The 16,365-nt window shown below is 39.3% G+C and overlaps 1 protein-coding gene across 9 annotated transcripts in view; it reads left to right on the forward strand.

The window, feature by feature from the left end:
- cacna1bb (calcium channel, voltage-dependent, N type, alpha 1B subunit, b) overlaps positions 1-16,365 on the forward strand; it is a 173,467-nt gene that overhangs the window by 133,191 nt on the left and 23,911 nt on the right. For all 9 annotated transcript variants that reach the window (XM_086096608.1, XM_086096607.1, XM_086096606.1 and 6 more), the window contains 12 exons: positions 520-616; positions 2,100-2,260; positions 2,417-2,566; positions 4,859-5,060; positions 5,516-5,680; positions 7,312-7,422; positions 8,130-8,213; positions 11,017-11,133; positions 11,832-11,897; positions 13,991-14,082; positions 14,184-14,334; positions 14,416-14,543. In XM_086096608.1, coding sequence (XP_085952734.1) covers positions 520-616; positions 2,100-2,260; positions 2,417-2,566; positions 4,859-5,060; positions 5,516-5,680; positions 7,312-7,422; positions 8,130-8,213; positions 11,017-11,133; positions 11,832-11,897; positions 13,991-14,082; positions 14,184-14,334; positions 14,416-14,543 — 1,524 coding nt within the window. The remainder of the gene's footprint in view (positions 1-519; positions 617-2,099; positions 2,261-2,416; positions 2,567-4,858; positions 5,061-5,515; positions 5,681-7,311; positions 7,423-8,129; positions 8,214-11,016; positions 11,134-11,831; positions 11,898-13,990; positions 14,083-14,183; positions 14,335-14,415; positions 14,544-16,365) is intronic.

Below are 16,365 nucleotides of genomic sequence, written 5' to 3' on the forward strand. Positions count from 1 at the left end.
TTTTTGTTTGTTTTTTTGTTTTTTTTGCCCTCAACATTTCGATGTTGTTCTACAGAAACCTGGCTAAAGTGTTAGTGAATGCTACCATTGGAGTGTTACCTCATTCTTGCATGAAAGTGGTACAAATGTCTAATCATACAATATCATTTACTAGCAGTGTTTGCAAGCAGTGACAATGTCTAGTAAAAAAAAAGTTTGTACACAATATCTTTGAAATATGAATATGAACACTGCATGCAGGATTTCATGGATGTCTCCAGGTTGTGACAAATTACTTATTGCATCAAATTGACTTTGCACTGCTAATGTAAAATCTTCCTGGTTGCTGTAGAATAACATTGTGTAACCCTCACTTAACTGTATTTCGCTACTAACAGATCATAAGCAGGTCCGCCTTGTTTGTAGTATTTACTTGATGTACTGCAGTCAGCCACACGTAAGAGGATGGAGGCGTGAAAGGGTTAATGGTAATGGGTTACTCAGCATCTCACAAATTTCCTGTCCTCTCCATCTCCACAGAGGGACAAAGGGCAAGGACATCAACACCATTAAGTCCCTGAGGGTCCTCAGAGTCTTGCGGCCACTCAAAACCATTAAACGTCTGCCTAAACTAAAGGTACAGTAACCCAATCTGTAACTCAGCAAGCTAATTCAGGACAAAGCAAATGGCAAGAACTGGCAGCGCTAGTGTGTGTGTGGGTTAACAACTTGGAGTATACACATGATTGATTTCAACAGTGTGTAAACATTTTCAACATTTTCCACAAAGGTACAGTTTTTCTGGAAATTCAATATTTGAATACTCAATCAAGACATATTCTATAATTTATGGTCCAACTCTGTGGTATGCTATGCTATGCTATGCTATGCTATGCTATGCTATGCTATGCTATGCTATGCTATGCTATGCTATGCTATGCTATGCTATGCTATGGCTTTCTGGCAAAGCCTTTTTGCTCACAACAAGATCATCTCTGGAGAGACGCTAATAGCTGTAATATGGGTGTGGCTTTCTGTTTGGATGACTGCTGTTTTATTTTCTTTCAATATTGTTATGAGTTTGAATATAGGAATTCACCTGCAGAGTTCTTGCAACATATACTGGAATGTTAATTAAATTTGAATGTTACAAATAGTCATCTCTGAGTGAAATGCCAGACGTGCAGCATGGTTAGCAAATCTGCCTCACAGTTGAGAGGTCCTGAGTTTGAGTTTATTTGAACGTGAAAAAAGAAGAAAATAATACAAATTAAAAATGTTACCTTCAAACCTTGACTCAGGCTTTCCTGTGCATAGTTTGCATGTTTTCTCCGTGCTCGTTCGCAAAACATGTTAAATGATTTGAAAAGTCAACATTTTCAATTAATGCAGGGAAAAGTCCAACATTTCAGTAAGATATATGTATGAATTTTAAATAGTTACTTTTTAGAACAATCAGTAGCACATTGTGCTGAAGCTACTTTTTGTGTCCTTGCAAATGTTGGGGTAAGCACCTTCATTCATTAGCCTGGTTTCTTTATCATCTCACCACATCTTTGTCTGTTCCATTTCCTTCAGCTTGAAGTATCGTAGATATCCGGCTCAGGATGGATTTATGCTATGAGGCAAATTATTACTTACTGTAGCTTCTGTGTGGATTGTCTTGTTAAAAGTAGTCTGTTTTGGTCTACATCGTATAACACTCACATGACAGTGTCGCTCCAATGTGTGAATGCTGAAATATTTTTTTTTCGTATAGAAGACTTGAAGCTCAGAGGAGTAACTAGAAAAGAGTGACTAAGCAAAATGGAGGCTGGCAGGCTAATATGTTTTTTTTTATAAAAAAAAGAAATTATAACAGAATGATGGGCGGGCTGTTAGAAGACGGGAGAAATATACTTGGCTCATTCTATATAAAAAATGTGATTGTGATCATCCATGCATAAGACCATTTATGAGCTGGATTGCGCAGATGTCACAATGTATACGCAAAGCACTTAATCTCACAAAACACCCAACACAAGCTTAGCAGAACTCAGAGGACAAACGTTGATGGACTAAATGTCCCGTGCATCCAGGCTGCCTCCTTATTACTGACATTTGTGTTTTCTATTTTGCAGGCTGTGTTCGACTGTGTTGTAAATTCCCTGAAGAATGTTCTCAACATCCTCATCGTCTACATCCTCTTCATGTTCATCTTTGCTGTTATCGCTGTGCAGCTTTTTAAAGGCAAATTCTTCTACTGCACTGATGAGTCCAAGGGACTAGAGAAAGACTGCAGGTAGGTACACTATTAAGAGTCTGTGTTTTCTGTGTGAAAGGCAAACTCTAATTCAAAGTCTGCAATCTTCATCATGAGCCAGAATTGCTTTTTCCTTCTTTTTTTCCTGTCTTTCTTGATTTGAACGAAGCCTCTATTTTCTCCCGTTTCTCCAAGGGGACAGTTTCTGGACTATGACAAAGTGGAACGTGGACGTGATGTGGAAGCTCAGCCCAGAGAGTGGAAGAAGTATGAGTTCCACTACGACAACGTTCTCTGGGCCTTCTTAACGCTTTTCACCGTCTCCACAGGAGAGGGCTGGCCTCTGTAAGTCAGGATAATCATCATATTCACACTGTATATTATCATTGTTCATGATCAAGAACCAAAGTAGAAACCAGTGATTCACATATTTAACATTAGTTCTGCCCAGTTGTGAGCACATGGAGACGAAATGAAATCCAATTTATTTTTCCTGTGTTTATGATTCAATCAATGGTCCAAATGTACTGTGTCAATCGTGTAGTCGGTGCCCGAATTAATACATTCATCATAATCATCACCGCCATCAAGAACCACCTACGGCTGTTAGCCTTTTTGTTGATTTTAGTTACATGATGGAAAAAGTAATCAATTTACCTAATTACAGTTGTCACGATCACCTTAAGTCAAACTCTACTTAATAGGCAGTGGCAATGCAATCACTTCAAACCAGGAGAAAAATTTGTTTGTTAGAATATATTTTTATGTGAAAGTCTGAACCAACAGTAACTACGACACCAGCTCGCCAGTGAGCAAAATTATCACAAAGGAATGCAGTTCAATTGAGCTCCTTCTGGTGAACTTTGGAATACTTGAAACATTGTCTGACTACATTTTCATTGTCAGATTTTTCACCAAAGTGGTGACTGTCGATGTACAGTGACTCCTGTATGAACAGTAATGTATAGTAATAGTATAGTAGTAATAGTAAATAGTAATTTGGTTCAAATGGTATCAAGTGTATATAGCAGCAACCAGGTGAGGAGTGAGAGTAAGTAACACCTGTACCTTGCCTACATTCAAGCATAATGGTTGAAGTGTCATGTTCTGGAGCTGTATGAGTACATCTCTGGGACATCCTCCAACAAATAGTGAAGGAGAGTAACATGGTCTCAAATATCCGCCAGCTCCGTGACATCATGGAGGAGTGGATGAGGATTCCAGTGGCAAACTGGCTCAGGTGAACTCCTTTCCCAAGAAGGTTAAGGCAGTCCTGGAAAAAAAGTCTGTCCACACAAAATATTGACACTTTAGGTATTTTCACTTAGGGGTGTACTCACTTTTGTTGCCAGCAGTCTATCTATTAATGGTTCTATTTTGAGTTATTGTGAGTGAACAGTACATGTACGTTGATTACTTCTCACCATAGGTGGCAAATCCAGGTCCAGAAAGTACAAACCATGCTGCAGTTTGGCTTTAGCCTCAGTTGCTAGCTAGTTAGCTAGCTGCCTAGAAGGTAAACGAGCACCATGGGAGCTAGCTAGGGAGCTAGCTAGCTAGCACCTGAGGCTAAAACCAAACAGTGGCAGGGTTTTTACTTTCGGGTCCTGGATTTGCCACCTCTGCTTTTCACTGTGTCAAAGTGTCACTTTTACAGTGTTGCCCCATGAAAACATAACATTCAATATATGCAGAAATGTGACGGGTGTACTCACTTTCATGACATACTACAGTTCTGCCCTTGAGATATAATATTGTGGTTGGTACCCCAGTTGAAGGTTCTAAAAAGAGGTGCTGTAAGAATCAGTTGGTGACAAAGTGATTAGAATTGGAGTCTCAGTGACAAGCTCCAATTCCATATTGGGTTTTCTGTCTTCTTGTTAGACCACACATTATTGACTGCCTTTATCTCGTGCAAATTATAAATTGATCCAAACATTCTTTTATTTTTCCCAATTATATCATTAGAGGACATTTGACACAATTTTGCGGGTCAATTTTTCATCATTTGTCATCGCCAGTCTGTCATTTTTTTAAGCCCAACCAAACTGTATTTATCAGTCCGATGTTATATTTTAACCACACCTCCGTCATCATTCCGTCACCACTATTTTAGAACCAACAAACAGAGGTGGGCATACCATCGGTACTGTCTGTAAGTCTGTCACTCGGTATTCGTCATCAAAACGGGTGTCAGTTATTGACGGACTGACGGACCACTTCCATCGGCGCTCAGTCGTTTTTGTTTTTTGTTTTTTAAGGTTCTCATCATTCTTTAGAGAAACGGCCGTCCATCAGGCGTGACGGAATGCCCACCTCTGCAATATCATCATGAAGTGTATTTTGAATTTTTGCCATTACATGCCTACTTTGTACTGTATGAATTAAAGTGCTATGCAATCAATGTGTCTGTTATCTGTCTAAAGCCTTACTCAATTTGCATAAGTCAGAAAGTAAGTAAGCACTCATAAGTGAGAGTTTAGCTTATCTCCTTTTGTGACGGGCAACAGATTAATTGAAAATGTAAGGAATGATTAGTCATTAATTGAAAATTACCTAGACTCATCTGGTATTTTTTTTCTTAGATTATAAAGCAGTCTTCGCTCAATCAATCTAAATCTCATTATTCTCTTTCAGGGTACTGAAGCACTCAGTGGATGCCACCTACGAGGACCAGGGCCCCAGCCCAGGTTTCCGGATGGAGACATCCATCTTCTATGTGGTGTACTTTGTGGTGTTCCCTTTCTTCTTCGTCAACATATTTGTGGCTTTGATTATCATCACCTTTCAAGAGCAGGGAGACAAAGCCATGTCTGAGTGTAGCCTGGAAAAGAACGAGGTATGAGAATGATGTTTTTTATATGCTTGTCTACATGCAATGAGAAACCGTTTTTCATGTCTCGACTGTAGTATTCATGCTTTGCTAAAGGCACACTGCTCTTGTGTCATAAATGCTTCATGGGAAAAACATTTCAAGACAAATGAATTTGGCTGTCAGAATTGAACAAAAACCAAATTGCAAATTGAGGTTCTATGCTCTGCCGTCGCCGCTACACAGTGACTTTGTTTGATTGAGGCTCATTTTGTCTTTACATTAATTATTTGTGATCACAGAGCATTTGTAGTCTCATTTTTTTTCCTCATTTTTATTATATAACAACACTTAAAAACATATTTTGAGACAAGCCGTCTGTCTCTCTTGGTCTTAAATTCTGATTGATTTTATGCTGGTTGGAGTAAAGCCCCTTCTGCTCAAAAGAATTACACAGAATTTGTGTTGTGTCTCATTATCAGAGGGCTTGCATTGACTTCGCCATAAATGCCAAGCCGCTGACAAGATACATGCCGGAGAACAAGCAGTCCTTCCAGTATAAGATGTGGAAATTTGTGGTGTCGCCTCCATTTGAATATGCTATTATGAGTTTAATTGCCCTCAACACTGTGGTGCTGATGATGAAGGTGAGTTATAATTCTTCAAAGAAAAAAATACATTGCACAAACGTAAGACTAGAGCTGCCCTGAAAAAAAGATTTACAAAAGATTATGTCACAATAGTCACGACCTGTCAACACACCCATGTGGGGCCCATGTGGGTTGGATATGGGCTGGTGAATGGGTCCCATCTGGGTCCCAGTTAATTTTGGCTAGGGATTTCATAGTGGCCCCTTGTGGGCAAGCCCAGTTGGGCTCAAGGTGGGCCTCATATGGGCCCTAGCTAAAACCCACATGGGTTTGGGATGAGCTGGTGAATGAGCACCATCTGGGCTGCACAGCTGGGTCCCAGTGAAAAGTTGACTAAATAATTTTCCATGAGAGGGATTTGAACCAGTGTACCATGGAACCAAAGCCAGCCATCCTAACCACTGAGCTATACAGCCACATAACAAAATTGATGTTTTAAATATATTTAATGCAAAATTGGCCTATCACTGATATCAAAATTTTAACAGTCCAGTTTTTGGGGAAATCTCTTCTGTAAGTGAAAATGACTACTAGTGCCCAAATTCCTTTTGTTTGAAGGTCAGTGTTTCCTGTGACAAGCGAGGAAAAGGAACATGGCACCAACTTGTCTCTAAAACTGAGAACTGACTAACTCTGAAAATATTCAAATTAAATTTCAGGAGTTGAAATCTGCTTTCAAAAATTTTATTCTGAAATTTGAACTTGCAGGGTGATTAAAAAATAATCTGCCAAAATCATCACATAAATCAATTTGATATGTACATATATGAGTGTTTATTATCCTGGGTTAGATCGAATCCCGGGGGTTCGGTGAGTCTGTTAAAGGGATTCGGCAGAGATCAAGAAACACACCCGACTCTAATTATTCATGATGATACGCCCTCTTTTGCCATCATTGGCTGCAGGTAATCACACTACATTGCTTGGCCTATCTGTGCAGCAGGGAATTTGGTGCACTCAGTAGTCGACTTGAGGCTGTTGTGATGGTATGTCGCGTGCTTTTTTGTTATTGTAATCCTTCATATTATGTCAAGCAAAAAAAGGGAAAAAAGTGGTACGACGAATAAGTGCATACCTACTGTATGTCTTGAATTTGAAGATAGGGGGGGGGGGGGTGTAAATAAAGAAGGGTTCAGTGAATGTGCATCTGAAAAGGGTTCGGTACCTCCAACAAGGTTAAGAACTACTGATATACGTATGCAACAACAGATCTATTGATACTTTTATTTATTTTTAAACCCAACCAAGAAATAATGTCTGGCTGTTTTACTGAGATTTATTTTTTAGCAACGGAACAAGCCTGTATTCTAATGTGTAATATTTCTAGTGTGATAGTTTGCCATTATTGCAGTTATGTTGTAAGTTATGTACGCAGACTATCATCCATTGCAGAGCCCTGGGATAAAGGATCATGAGTGAAGCATTTGAAAATATACCAGACTAGGCAGTGCATACATCACAACATTTTTTGGACAAATTGCTGCAGTTTAAGTTCAGATCGAGGACCCTCCATTCTCTCCTTGCACCACTGGGCATTGTAATGTTGCAGATTATAAGCACATTAGTTGTTCCTCGAAATCTTTCATCAGCCACCATCCATTTATGTGCCTTTTGCCTTTCCTCCTCAGTTTTATGGAGCACCGGACCTATACGAGTCCATGCTGAAATACTTGAACATCGTCTTCACTGCCCTCTTCACTCTAGAGTGCATCCTTAAGATTATTGCCTTTGGTCCACTGGTGAGAATGTGCTCCTTTGCACTCGGCAAACACTCAATTTTTATTTATTTATTTATTTATTTTTAATCAACATTTTTCTCTGTTTCAACTGTAAAAATTACTGAAACCCCAAAGAATGCTAAACTCATCAGCTCTTTTTGATCTGCAGTCTCTAGTGGTGAATCTTACGAAAACTGAGCAAATTAGGAAAGAGTCACAAAGTACTACTTAGGGAAATATTATTGTAAAATCCTGAGTTCAGGTTTCTAATTCAAGGCAAAGGCGTAAAAACACTCATGCCAATAAGCACAGCTATGGAGGCAAGGATGCAAAGACACAATACATTGCCTTCCCCACATGGAGCCATCTGGTCGACACGAGGTGTTTCATCTCAAGCGTAGTTCCATTTCTTAATTTGCTTTTCTTACACACCAGTTACCTCCACCTGTTTTGTTGCAGCTTACGCTCAGCCGCTCCCTCTAGGAACCGTATCTATGACGCCAGGCTCTACTTTTGTATAGCATTTGCTAGTCACTGCATATAAAAGTTGACTATTTTTATTTTAATGACACTCTAACAGAACCTAATGCATGTTTCAAGAACAGAATCATAAGGATTGCAGTTGCGAGCTAGCTGTTAGATTCTGCAGATGGTAGACTCCATGTGATATTTTTTATATTTATTATTATATATTTTTTTAGATTTAACGGAACTTGTTTGTGTTTTAGAATTACCTGAAAGCAGCCTGGAATGTTTTTGACTTTGTGACTGTGTTGGGAAGCATAACAGACATCCTGGTGACAGAGATTAAGGTAAGAGCAACACGTCATCGACTTCTGCCTCACGTTCACTAATCCCTCAACGGCAACATGAGCGTTATGTGCTGTGTCTGTTTGTTCGCAAGTGGTAGATAACCAGGTACATTTGTGATCAATAATGAGTTCTAGATCCTAAAAGTTATAGTGTGTAGAATTTAGTGCCATCGAGTGCTGAACTAATAGAATACAACGATTATGAAGCTAGCGAACTTCAGTGCCTCAGAGAGACTACACATCACAAGCCTACCACCAATTATTAGCAATTATTATTTGGAGTGACCAAGCAGGAGCTAGCGTGAGCAGCTAACAAGCGAAAGCTAGCAAGAACTCGCTGTAACTGGAGCGGCTAACAAGAGGCTAATGGGAGAAGCTAGCGAAAGCAAAGCGGAGGTAAACAAGCTATGTAATAATGGCGATTGGCTATTAGAGATTAGATTGAAAAAATATATGTTGATATGATTGAACATATTTTTTGCATACTATTGAAATTAATAGTGTTTTTTTAATGAATAAATTATTATATAATAAAAACAATTATATATAATTATAATACACACTTTTCCTTTTACGCAATTTTTACATGTTGAATAAAATATCAAAATTCAGCTTTGCATTTCTTTACATGAGTCTGAACGAATCAAATAGCACATGGTTCAGGTTTTCTATAACTTAGACCTTCCCGACCACCTAATGATAAAAAGTGTCCAACATTTATTTACTACTGTATGGCTTTCTCTAGTCAGGCAGCTACTTGAGAACTGATGCTCGTAATGGGCCAATTGATGGAATGGAGGACTGAGGCAGGTTATTGTGGCTTTCTATGTGTCAGATCTATCTTTGTGTGCCTTCCTCATCATGTGATTGTTGGTCTGTGCTCTGTCTCTTTTCTCTCACGTTCCTTTCTCTGTTTCTCTTGTCACTTTCTCCATCATCTGCTATGTCTTTCCTGGCGCCTGTGCCCTCTGCCCCTCGTGTCACAACTGACACAGACGGTAAGTGGCTTTCCTTGTTGGCTGCTGATTCTTTCATTTTTCCTTCCAGTGGTTTGTTTTTTCTTGCTTGAAAAAGTCAAGTTTTCTTAATGTGACACATTGCTGAGACTAAAGAGAGATGACGGTGTGATGGATCCCAATTTGATAAATGTAATCAGTGAGCTTTAATATTTAAGAACACTGCTTGCTAAAATAATTTTGGTTTTGTTTATAGTCTAATTTTGACTAGTGGATGATGTTGAGTTTTGTACTACAATGTTATGTTGAACAGTTGTTTGATTGATTATTACTATCAGAGGTGGGCGTGTCAATGAATTTTGATGGTCCGTCATTCGTCAACGGTCAGGACACGACATTGTTTCAAGCAGAACCAAATTGTAATTGTCAATCCGTCATTATTTTAACCACACTTCCATCATCGCTATTTTAGGACCATTAGTGAATTTCACTGGTCCATCACTTATTGTGATCAACCGGTGAGTCTTGAAATAATATTTTTCAAATAAAAAAAAACTATTCAGTTACATAACCACCTCAAATTAAGTATTAAAAATTAGATTTTCTTACATTTTGCAGTTTTAGAGTTCTCCTCCTCCTCTAAGTTTATTTGCGGACTGCAGCCTTTCATTTTCTGTATTGGTTACCTCCGCTGTAGTCTATATTCTCCCAGACTATAGGAGGCAGCGATGAGCGTCTAAGGCATATGAACCACATTTCACCACAATAGAAGTAGAACAAAGTTTGGGGTAAACCGTCTACACATATTTAAATGAAAACAAAGAATTGGGAAGTACAAAAAACTGCTCTTTACAACAGCTTTTGCTCATCCGCCATGTTTTTCCACGTACAAAGTTATGGACGTACAGTAACCTGGGCTGCTAAAGCTGCCATAGTGAGAAGTGAAGCCAATGGCAGGCATCTTACGTTGCCACTCGCTAAGCTCACCTAACTTGAAAACATGGATTTCCCTGCGGCGTTTTCACATTATTTTCTGTCTCTACGGTGAAAATGCCGCCGTGTGTGGCATACAGTTGAACCAATAAATATGAAACGGGAGTCTGTCAGTCGGTACTGACCTGGTTTTTGAAGATTACAAAAAACTGTGTTAATCCGTCAATTTTCAAAATGTCCCATCACTCACCAACAAAACGGGTGTCGGTCATTGACGAACCTTCCGTCAGTATTGAGGTAATGCCCAGCTCTGGTTATATTGTATTTTAAAAAAAATTATAATAAAGTAATCTCACCTACAATGACCTTAACAATCATGGTGCTAATGAGGTGAATTACAGTTTTGCTTGAAAGTTTACATACACTAGGAGTATATGTAATTTTGGTGACAATTCATAGCATTTTTGTATCTTTAAGCAACGTTTAGCTTTTGTACATTTACAGTTGTGGTCATAAGTTTACATACCGCAAGGGTGTGTAAACTTTCAAGCACAAATGTAAGTTGTATGTCATTTCCATGGTTTCCCTGGATCATCTACTTTATCTATTTTTAAGATAGCAATAGTATTAACATCGTGCTTTTATATTTTGCACAGCTATTTGAAAATTTACCATGCACAATGTTTTTTTCAATGTTTATTTCAACACATACATTGTTGGTATGTAGCTTATATGCGGTCTTGTCATTTGCTGGCTTCCCAATTTCTGGTTTAAAAAAATATGTTCTTGTTGATTTGCTGTATATTATTCTCAGTAGCTTGAAGGTAATGCACACTTTACAAATGAAAGGAAAGCCGTTTGTCCTGAGGTTGTATCTCAGTGAACGTTTTCCTGTTCCCATTCATCTCCTCCAGGACAAGATGATTAACTTGAGCTTCCTGAGGCTGTTCCGAGCGGCCCGGCTCATCAAACTGTTACGGCAGGGCTACACCATTCGTATTTTGTTGTGGACGTTTGTGCAGTCCTTCAAGGTAAACAAACAAACCCAAGGCAGATTGTATGGAGTTATAGCTAAACGTTCAAAATGCAGATAATGCAGGCGAGTATTTATTCCTAAAGATAAGAAAATTTGCTCTTTACGCACTGTGATTTATTTCGAGATAAACATCACAAGTATCCGAGAAACAGGAGGCTAAAAAGGTTGTAGAGGCACACTGTAAACTCTGTTTACTATAAAAAGTTACAAACTAGCTCTGACAAGGCTGCAGATGGATTTTCACTTGATGTTGGTTTTCAGTTATAAATCCCTGAAGACATGTCAAGATAAATGCAAAACGCCAGGCTCCAGCTGAGAATTTATAGCCGGTTTAATGTCAGTGGTGAGAGCTTTTATGCAGAACGAAAATGGACAGTAACTGCAGTGTTAAAAGGTGGCTATTTAATTACAGCAAATGTTTGCCTCTTCCTAAATTGATATTTAAAAGAATCCAAGCAGGTAAGGTTGAATGTTTTTGAGGTTGTAAAACAAGACTGGTACATACAGTAGGTTGCTTCTCATAACCTGCAGAGTCAGTCAGATTTGTTTGTGTTGCAAAAAGGGGCATAACAAAAGTGTTGGCATTGGTATAACTGTAAAATGGAGACAGAAAATCAGAACCTTGTACTCAATTGTACTCTGTAGGTGTAGTACTATGTAGATGTGTGATGTTCCATCTGTTTGTGTTTGTAGGCCCTGCCATATGTTTGCCTGCTCATTGCAATGCTCTTCTTCATCTATGCCATCATCGGAATGCAGGTGAGTTGTTGCATACTAGACGCCAACATGACAGAATGATTGCATGTCGGCTTGGACGTTCCTCTTCATTTTCTTTATCCTCCAATAAGAAACCATTGAGATCAACACATTTCCTCATTCATATGACCTAGGCTATGATCTATCTGTATTTTTTTTTTCTTTTTAATCTTTTGAGAGGGAAATAGATATAATGAGGTTGATAAATATTCACACCTTTTTATATAACCGAAACAGTACAATACATATTTAAAACAAAATGGTTTTTGCTGCACTTACAGTGTGTCACATAGCTGTTCAGACTCCTTAAAAAAAAATTTTATTTCAACGACATATATAAACTTCTTTATTGTGCTTCAAACAATCAATTAAAAACGCCAGAATTGTTTTGCGCTATAATACTCAAGGTCTCTTGCCCTATTTTAATTTTAGATTAAGTTGTCGTCAATAAGACTCAGAACCCTTTTTTCGTGCCGAGTGCAAGTCTAGCGCAAAGCACAATCTAACTGTGTGCATGGTTAGAGTTTTCTTTCCTTTGGTATTTTCCTTCGCACAGGTAGAATTGAGTGTATATGGGTATTTGCACCATTGTGGGATGCATTGCAACGGACTCCCGGCCAATCAAAAGCGGCTCCCTCGTTCCCATGAAAATCGGGGTGGTGGAAGCGTAGACATGCTTTACATTGCAGAAGCCGAAATTGACTCACTGTTTAACTGCAAGATGTCCACCATCTGCACCACCATTTAGACCCGCGAGTCTAAAATCAAGTCTACTTTTGGTCACCAAATTGCAAGATGCGCTGGGGGTGCGGCAGAGAGGCATAGTGCATCCATCAAATTCACAAACGCTCAACTAAACTTGCCACTGCACAAAAATGATGATGTGCCCGTTTTTATTTTATTTTTATTGTTTTTAAATTTTTTAGAGAGAGCTCAGTATTGTTCATTCGGTAATCTTACTGATTCGACATGTCATCATCATTGCTCCCTCTCTCTTTTTTCCTCTCTTTTTCTTTTTTTGTATGTGCGTGAGAATGTGCGGGTGTGTGTGTGCATGTGTGCGTGCGTGTGAGTGTGTACTCATTAATTCACCTAAAACCTATTAAAAATCCCATACCGTTCACCTAAACCGAATACTTCAGAATCCAGCTAGAGTCGTGAGGTTGTCAGAGACCCAAGGAAGGATCAAAGAAAAGAAAGGAAAGTGAAATCCAGCACCTACTACCCACCGGGTTACCAACCAGAATCTTTCACCAACCCCAGAAACATCTAAATTCCAACAAATTAGGGAGACCTCAAGAGACCAAAGGAAAGACTGAGGAAAGGAAGGAAGGATAGATGAAGCAGAGTGAGATCCACAGACATCAGCCTCTACCGCTTCAGCGACCAGAGGACGAAGCAGATTGTGTTTGAATTTCGATAGATGCTGGTGTGGTGGATCTGGCATGCATGAAAACCTCCACCAAAGAGGGGAGCCGTCGGCCCCGGCCAGGACAAAGCAAGCACAACCCCCACAAGGCATCCCAGGCCATGGATGTGCCCGTTTTTACGTCAAGCACACAGGGTCAACAAAATAGGGCCTTCAGTATTAAAAGTTACAATGCTGAATAGATCCACGATGATCCACATTTTTAAAAATTTCAGAAAACAACTTTAAAAGCAGTGTTGCCCATTTAACTCATTCACTCCCAGTCATTTTCACTGAAGCAACCCCCTTCGCTCCCGGCTGTTTTACTGGATTTTGACTGATTTTGAAAGTCCCGCAGAATATTGTGTTCTATTGCTATGAAAACATTGAACCAACCAAAATAAACATTAGAAAACACTGGGAAAAACAGCTTATTAACATGGCCCTGGCTAATCTCTTATACTCTGCTGCCACCTGCTGGCCGTTTTTTGTAATAACTAACTACCATTGCTTTAGGCCACATCTTCATGTCAGAAGCTGCATCAATGCCTTCTGTGTGCTCTTGCATAAAAAAAATAAAATTAAGGCACGTATAAATATGTTTTGGGGAGTGAAGGGCAAAGTATTAACAAACAAATGTACCCGTTTTTGGGTTTGAATGAGTTAAGATGATTCCCTCCTGTTACAGGTGTTTGGAAACATCGAGCTGAATGAGGAAACCGCAATAAATCACCACAACAACTTCCAGACCTTTTTCCAGGCTTTAACGCTTCTCTTCAGGTGAGCACACGCTCATACTCCAAACATGCTGACACAATCATAAATGTTGCACAGGGTTCACAGTGTGTGTATTTGCATTGTATTTGTTATGCATTTTGCAGGAGTGCCACTGGTGAAGCATGGCATGAAATTATGCTTTCATGTCTCAGTAATCGGTCATGTGACAAACTCTCAGGAACTGCAGGGAAAGAGTGTGGAAGCGACTTTGCCTACTTTTACTTTGTCTCCTTCATTTTTCTCTGCTCCTTCTTGGTCAGTACTCTTGTGTAATGTAAAACACTAACTCATGACCTTTTTTTGATTGCTTTCACACATTTGATTTCCCTTCACTAGATGCTAAACTTATTTGTTGCTGTCATCATGGACAACTTTGAGTATCTGACCAGGGATGCCTCCATCTTGGGTCCTCATCACCTGGATGAGTTCATCCGCGTATGGGCAGAGTATGACCCTGCTGCATGGTAGGTGCTGCCTTCACTTGATCTCCATTGTAGAGCTGCGCTTCAATGGAGCATTTTGCTGAGAATCTCAGTGTTCCAGCTGAATGATTCGATGTCATTTAGTGTGGAAAAAAAATCCCATCTTAGAATCAGCAGCGGGGTGAATGGCAGCCTGAGCCCTGTGCCAACTGAGAAGGCTGACAAGCCCTCAGCCGGCGCGCCTGATGCATGTAAATCCAGCAAACGTCGCCCTCCTCACTGCTAAACCAAGTGCCTCTAAAGATGTTAGTCAGTCACGGATTCATGGTAGCGTGAAGGGAAGACATTTTCCCACTAGTGTGACAATACAAGTTTTGCTCTCTGCCACACTCACCCTGATTAATTGACATATTTTAGTAGATAGATTGAGGACTCATCCGACCTAAGGCTCAGTAGATTTCTTCTAAGGATTTACTGAGCCTTGTTTGGGAGCTATAAAATTGACATCTTCTGACAGACATGATTGAAGAGATATTCTTTTAAAATTCTTATTTAATTCAGTAACTGTAAATTATGTGCTGTCAGTGAGACCTTATTTTGTGTTTTAGCATCATGTAAATTGCGCAATTATAACACTCAAATCAAGCAAGTGTTTTGATTTATAATATTCACACATCAAGTGTGTACTCTGTCCCAAAGGCGTTGATTGTTTTTCCCCCCCCTACCTGCATGGAATAAATGGGTGTAAAACACTCATGGTAAGATTTTCAACAGGTTTGTAAAAATGTCCTAAAGCTTTAAACTACCATGGATACACCCCTGTTCAAATGACAGGTTTCAATGATTTAAAAATATTTTCCAACATTAAAGTAACCTCTATGAATAATGTTTGCATATGTGTGCACACCCTCTCTGTTGGTTTGCTTGACCCAAACACAACATTGCTCGTCACCAAAAGAACACCATACCTTTTGCAGCATCATGCTTTGAGGCTGTTTTTAATTAGTTAGAGTCGAGACTTTCGATGAGGTAGAAGTAATCATAAACCATTAGCACACACCCTAGAGGCGTCTGCTAGAAAGAAAACAAATGTCAAGAAAAGCCTACTAGAACATTTGAAATGTATTAGGGGTTCATCAGAGGCACTTTAACTCATTCACTCCTAGCCATTTTCACTGAAGCAATCCCCTTCGCTTTTGGCTGTTTTACTGAGCTTTGACTGATTTTGCCAGGCCCACAGAATATCCTATTCTATTGCTATAAAAACATGGAAGCTACCAAAAGAAAGATTAGAGTCTCTTCTTTCATCAGGAAAAAAAAGTATATTTCTGTGCCGTGTTTCCGTTTTGCAGCAATTAGCATTAGAATATAGCTAAGGGTCATCATTATTTACGAATCTGCTTTGAACTGTGGGTAAATCAGCTTTTTCCAAATTGGCCCTGGTTGATATATTCTACTCTGCTGCCACCTGTTGGCTGTTTTTGTAATAACTACCATTGCTTCAACCGTTTTGTACAGTTGAGAGGCTGCATCAAAGCCTTCTGTATGCTCTAGCACAGGGGTGCTCAAATTCGGTCCTTGAGAGCCCCTATCCAGCTTGTTTTCCATGTGTCTCTTCACTAACACACCTGATTCATGATCAGGATTGTTATCAGGCTTCTGCAAAACTTGCTGAATCGTTAGATTAAGGCTGTGCTGCAGGAGGGGAAAAGAACATTAGAAAACATATAAATACATCTTTGGGACACTTAAAACATTTAAAATAGAACGTATTTATAAGTTTTTGGGATCACATGAGTTAAATGGTTGCAGGTGTGTGCAGACCCACATTTAACGTTTTGTGTTTAAATGTAATTGGCTAGTT

This window comes from Leptonotus elevatus, chromosome 15, assembly GCF_054856555.1.
Source record: "Leptonotus elevatus isolate MCC_2025b chromosome 15, RoL_Lele_1.0, whole genome shotgun sequence".
NCBI classification, from domain to species: Eukaryota; Metazoa; Chordata; class Actinopteri; order Syngnathiformes; family Syngnathidae; genus Leptonotus; species Leptonotus elevatus.